Source organism: Eurypyga helias, unplaced genomic scaffold (genome assembly GCF_000690775.1).
Source record: "Eurypyga helias isolate BGI_N326 unplaced genomic scaffold, ASM69077v1 scaffold17215, whole genome shotgun sequence".
Classification (NCBI taxonomy): domain Eukaryota; kingdom Metazoa; phylum Chordata; class Aves; order Eurypygiformes; family Eurypygidae; genus Eurypyga; species Eurypyga helias.
Genome location: NW_010253695.1, coordinates 155,385 through 161,507, shown reverse-complemented (window position 1 = coordinate 161,507; position 6,123 = coordinate 155,385). Strand labels below are relative to the sequence as shown.

The window sequence follows — 6,123 nt, the reverse complement described above, 5'->3', positions numbered from 1 at the left end:
GCGCAGGGGGCGGCTGGGCCGGGGCCGCGGGCTCGTGCCTGGTGGTGCCGGCCTTCTTGCCGTTTGGTCGGGATGCAGTTCTATCAGTTGGTGGCCATGCTGGAGCCTGCCTCCCAGATAGCTGATCTTCTCTGTTCATGGGTTTTTTTCCACTTCAGTGGGGCTTTTCTCCCGCTTTCTGGCAGCAAAATAGTTTCTGCTTTATGCACTTAGGGGAATTGCTAATTTCACTTGTATAAATTCACTGATCACCATTTCTTTAGATAGTAGCTACAGCTAACTCCCATCCCTTCCAGAGCTTGTAGGCTGGGCATGTTAGGTTAGTGTTGTGGATGGTCAGCTTAAGTCCTCGGCTTTGCCTTCTCTGATGGATTCTCACTCCACCATTTATTTATTGTCAACCTTCTGCAAGACTGTTGGAAAACCAAGTTTTGACAGATAGTGAGTTAGTAGCCAGGACCTTACGGCATCTTGCTCTGATGGTGAAACGTTTATGGTGCCTCTGTGCAGATGGGAGTGGACAGGCTCAGCCCATGAACTGGGTGCATCTGAATGCTGTAGAAGCCTGGCTATATGTAGCTGTGCCCAACATAATGCACCCCACTTCTGCTTGCTGGAGTGTGACAGCATGTTAATGTGGCGATCCAATATACAGTTTGGAGATAATGTATATCCAAGAAACTTGATATGAAAGCTGAGTGAGCTTTGCACCAGTCTGCGCAGGCTGTCACTTAGTCTGATAAAGCATCTTTGAGGATGAGGACTTTGTTAGGCAATGTATGGAATGCTTGTGTACCTTGTTTTGTGATAGTAGGGCCTGATTTTTAAAATTTCTTTCTTTACATGTAGAAAGCCAACCATGATTTTGTACTTGTGAATACATATTAACCAGTTGCTTATCACTACTAATGGCGAAATACCATATGTTGAATTAGAGAGATAGGTTCAAGTTAATGTGGTGATGCGTTAACAGCATGGAGCTGTTAAAGCAAGCTTGGAGTAATTTCTAGTTTTCTGTCAAACAGGCCGCTTTGTGTGAGTTGAAGAGTGCTAGACTGACATCACATGTTTTATTGAAAGTTAGTTAATGCGTTTTACTATTTTTAGCATTATTTTTAGGTAGTAAACCCGTGGAGCTCCTTCAAATATTGCTGTTTTATTACTGTTTTGACGTGGAAACGTTAACATTGTAATCAGAAACAAAACCTTTTCAGGTAAAAGCTCTTAATTTGGTAAAGTGGAGGGGAGCACTGACATTTTCCTCTTTCCAAGCTGTTACTTAGTTGTCAACAGGTATTTAGTTTATCCTCAAATGTTATAATCAGTTTGTATCTGAACTTCTATAGGATTTTAAAATTAAACTTTTGCTTGTTATTTTTAATTGCATATTATTTATCACCTCACAGGTAGGGTTTTCTTAAGTGACATAATGTTTAGCCTGTGTGTGGTGTGCATCTACACGTGCAGAGTCATTGACATGCTTATTAGTGATGCCTTGGACTTCTTAGAGATTTTATCTCCTTGCAGATTTTGTGAACTTTGCTTTTATTCTGTTACATCTCATTTTCTAGATTTCCTGTAGAAGCAGGATTAATTTTTGCAGGGGACTGGATTAGGTTTTTCCTAACAGAAAAGCAGGTGTTTCGGCTGTGTTTCTCTTGATCGTGGCTTATGTAATATCCTACTTCTGTTGAAGAAAAATGTTGAGTGTGCTTGACCCTGAAATGTAGGAGTACTGGTAGTAAAAATACAGAATTTCACTGAGTATTGTGTTAATCATATCATGCTTTGTTGATTTCAGTTACTTGATTAGTGCCCACTAGGTATACTCACTTTTCTCAAGTCTCAAATTTACATTTTAGATTTATTCATAAATTGACACTGAGATCTATTTTACTTCAAATGGTAGTATAATTAATATCATTAACAGATCGCCTCTCACCCTGGAAAATTTACTCCATTTAAACTCAAATGCACCTGTGAGAAAGTTATTGTAGTATTGAAGTATTTCTAATTTATTATTAAATATCCCCGTGGATGTTATTTATGCATGGAAAAGTGATAATTTATAGTTAAAACTTTAGCTATGGAATTTATTTTAGGAGTATAAAGTTAATTTCACATAGTGTGAGTAAGCTGTTTCAGAAGTTGCAGACATTTCAGTGACCCTAAGTAGATTTAGCAATGCAGTGTCATGTACCTGAAATGAAGTACATAACTTTCTACTTTGAGACTTTTTCTTTTTTTAAACCATGCTACTAATTATTTGAAATGTTGAAACATGAATGCTCAAGGCTCAGTCCACACTGATACTCAGTGCTTTCTCATCCATGTGTTTGATAAGGAGGTGGTTGCTCATAGACTCAGGCATTTGATAGAAAGGAAAATCATTGCACTGGCCATCAGTCTGGGACTGATAGCAGGACTGTGATCAGGAGTAAAGAAACTTAAGATGGAACTGTGGGAGAATTGAGCAAGTTGTGGGAATTTTTATGGTGTGTTCCATTGAAATTGTTCTTGATTATCCATTAATATGCAGACTGAAAAATTTGGAAATCAAAAACTTAGATTTCCCCCACCCCCCACCCCAGTACTTGTGAATAAGCAAGGAAGCTTGTCAGTAATATAGAACTGCCATTATTTATCTGAGATTTCAACTGCCATATTGCTTTACTAGTATTTATATTTTTCCAATTTGCTTAGTCTTTGCAGAATGAAAAAAGAAGTGACTGCATTTTCAGATACGGTCCCTCAAGTGTTATGTTTGACACAGTGAAAATTCCTTAGTTGGCCCCTGAATTGTGTGTCTGGACTCTAAGCCTGCAGCCTGTATGCCAGCTATGTTCACTTAACGGTGAAATCCCGTGCAATTCTGGTTGCAGGTGTGAGGCCCTCGTGGTAATATGGGCATACAGAAAGCAATATGCCGTGCAGTCACAGCATGCTGGTTTTGTTTGCTTAGAATAATTTCTCCTGAAATCTATTCTATTAATAAAGTATCTGGTTTTAATTGCAAACCGGTGGGTATGGGTCAGAATGTAAAGATAGAATTGGCAGAATACTACCTGAAATAGGATGGTTTTTCTTTTCATATTGCAAGTTTTTGTTTTATTTAAGTTAGGGGAATGTACAAACCTTAGAAAATTCAGGGTTGGGTGGTGTTCTCTTAATTTCCTTATGGGAAATTATTGAACAAAATATAGGGAAATAGGTAGTTGGAATGAAATTAGCTGTTCAGTTATGATGACATTACCCCCTTCATCCTCTCCATCTTTATAACTATTCTTCTAAGCCTAGTCGTCATCATAACTTCCTATAGAAGTTAATTCCAAGAAAGTACTGTTTGCTGAGTAAAAAGTTAACACTTAAAGATGTTTTGCCTCAGTTTCTTTGAAAATAAAAGGACATTCAAATTGGGAGGCAAAACGAATGTAAATTCTTTGTATTTTGCTATCATGTCAGTGTGTACTGTACTTCTGTATTATATGCACTCATTTTATCTGTTCTTCATGTGTTGAACCCTCTCCCTATGCCATTGCCAGTGCCGTTCTTCTAACTCTTTTTATTTCAGATGTGGCTTTTTCTACTGTAAATATTTAAACCAAATTCAATATTTGGTATATGATCGTCTTACTAAAACGCTTTTACATATGCCAGTTGATTTTTGTATCCTCTGTAAAGGCTGCAGCTGCATGAAACCTTACAAATTCAGTGGGTTTTTTTCTGAAATACAGTGGGAAACAATCCTGAAATGAAAGGGTGCTCAGCTAGGTGAGATGTGGTATTGTTTTGCTTTCTAACTTTAATGGTTTATCCTGTCAGACTTTATAACTACTGCCGCACATTGAGCTGTCCACAATGACTCCTAATTATTTTTCTCAGATGACTGGACTAATTTGAACTCATCAAGTATTTAGATAAAATCATTTCTCCGTGTGTGCATTACATTGTATTTATTTGCATTTCATCTGCTGTTGTATTACTCAATTTTCTAACTCAGTCAGATCTTTCTGGAAATCTGTGTCCTTCACAGTTTTTACTAACCCAAATAATTTCCTGCTACTGGCAAATTCTACTGTTTCACCGTCTGCTTCCACTAACTGATGTTAACCATTGTTTTTAATGCCTGGTATACACCACATGGTTAACTTCTGCCCTCTCTGATCATCTTGGTTAACTTTTTGGTTATCTGAACGTTACTTGGGAGATAAAATTCTTCAGATAATCAAAAGCTTGGAGAAGTCGCCACTAGAGCTGAGGTGTCTGAAGTACATGATGTAAGCATGCTTTCTTCTGTTTATAAAGGAGCTAAGGTGTTTAGCAACAGCTTCAGCACAGAGTTTTGTTTGTAGAAAGTGCACAGGTGCCAGACTTACCAGGGAGGTCTTGCCATTGGATAGGCCAGGCTAGACAAGGCTTTGAGCAACCTGGTCTAGTGGAAGGTGTCCCTGCCCATGGCAGGGGGGTTGGAACTAGACGGTCTTTAAGGTCCCTTCCAACCCAAACAGTTTCGTGTTTCTATGATTCAGATAATGAAGTTTCAGCAAAGGTCAAGGGAGACAACCAGGTATTATTGCAGTCAAGTGTAAGTTACAGCAGTATTGGTTTATGTACATTTGTCCATATTTATACATTTTTTGTTGGTTTTGCTATAGAATGGAACTTTACAGTCTGAATGCTATAGGAACATATTGCTGATCAGATAGTGAAAATTTATAATAATCCAAACTGGTGGGGGTTAGTTTAAGTTGGTATTATTCTGACTCTACGGATGAGCTTTTAATCATCTGTAACGTGTTTGTGTATGGAAAAACTAGCTTAAGTGTGTGTGATCTAAATGCAGTGACATGTGGATAGGAGCTAAAGAGAGACAGCAGAAGGGTAGAAGATTAGAGTTTGGCTAATAATTTTATATTGAATTATGAGCTCTAGAATGATGGCACCTTGCAATACAACAAAGAGGTGGTTTTTTTGATCTGTATATAAATTGTCCAGCAACTAGCAGAATTGCCCTTATTGATTTTATTTCTGTGTAGAACAAGTAGCACTTAAAAGAATGGATGATAGTTTTTGGGGCTGATTTTGCTCTTTTTCTGCAATCTGTCTCAGTGTCCAATATATACCTTCCTTTTTTTTTAAAAAAAAATATGGTTTTCTTCTTATATTCAATAACTCCTTTTCTCAGGTAAGATAAATTGTGACTTATTTATCAAACTTATGCTCTGTTTGCTTCAAAAACCTATTTTTCTTAATGAAAATGAGTTACTTGAGAAGCTTAAAAAGTGTCTCACTGTGGGGTGGGTTTGGGGTTGGTTCATTTGTTTGTTTTGGAGTTTTTGTTTGTGGGTTGGGTTTTTTTTTTGTTCCTAAACTTAGGTGTTTCCATATAGTTGTAGAATACAAACCAGTAACAAACACAGACTCTGGATGATGTCAAGGTGGTATTCAGTATGTTGTCACATACATTAAAGTGTTGGGGGGGTGGGTGGTAATTTTTGGAGATTTGCTTCTGAAAATGGGAGCCATTTGTGGTGCTCAGAACCTGTTCCTGAGTGGTTGATAAAGTAACATTAAAGGTTCTTGTCACTTGAAGTTGCTTGAATTGATGCACAAAAAATACTCGACGAAGGAAAGCGTCTGTTCTGTGTGGTGTTTGCTACCAAAATGAATAACATATCGTATGATCTTTCCCAAAGGGAAGCTGAAGAATCCAAACCAAGTCATAAAATAAAATGAAAAATTATCATTATTGGTGATCAGCTGACTAGTTCAAATCAGAGGCATTCCTTGTTGTTAGATACATTTCACTCATTTATGACTTTTTCTTTCCTCATCACCTCTGCAGCAACTCTCACAACGTACATCATATTATTTTATTCATGTGAGTTCAGTGTCGATAGCCCCAAACTGAAGGATTTTACAGTTTTGCTTTTTTTTTTGGTTGAAGTAGTACAAAATGTCAAAAATTAGAAGGAAGGTCACAGTGGAAAATACCAAGACCATATCCGATAGCACATCCCGAAGACCCAGTGTGTTTGAAAGGCTTGGACCCAGCACTGGAAGTACTGCAGAGGTGAGTTGTAAAAGTGTTTTTCTTTTCCTCCCCACCCCAGCATTTTCTTT

At 37.7% G+C, this 6,123-nt stretch overlaps 1 protein-coding gene across 1 annotated transcript in view; it reads left to right on the top strand.

Annotated features, from left to right (window-relative positions):
* The first annotated feature begins 5,956 nt into the window (after nucleotides 1-5,956).
* The window catches only part of ZC3H13 (zinc finger CCCH-type containing 13), a 39,636-nt gene continuing 39,469 nt past the window's right edge, over nucleotides 5,957-6,123 (top strand). The window contains 1 exon segment of the mRNA XM_010152756.1: nucleotides 5,957-6,073. Within this exon segment, the coding sequence (XP_010151058.1) occupies nucleotides 5,957-6,073 (117 nt within the window).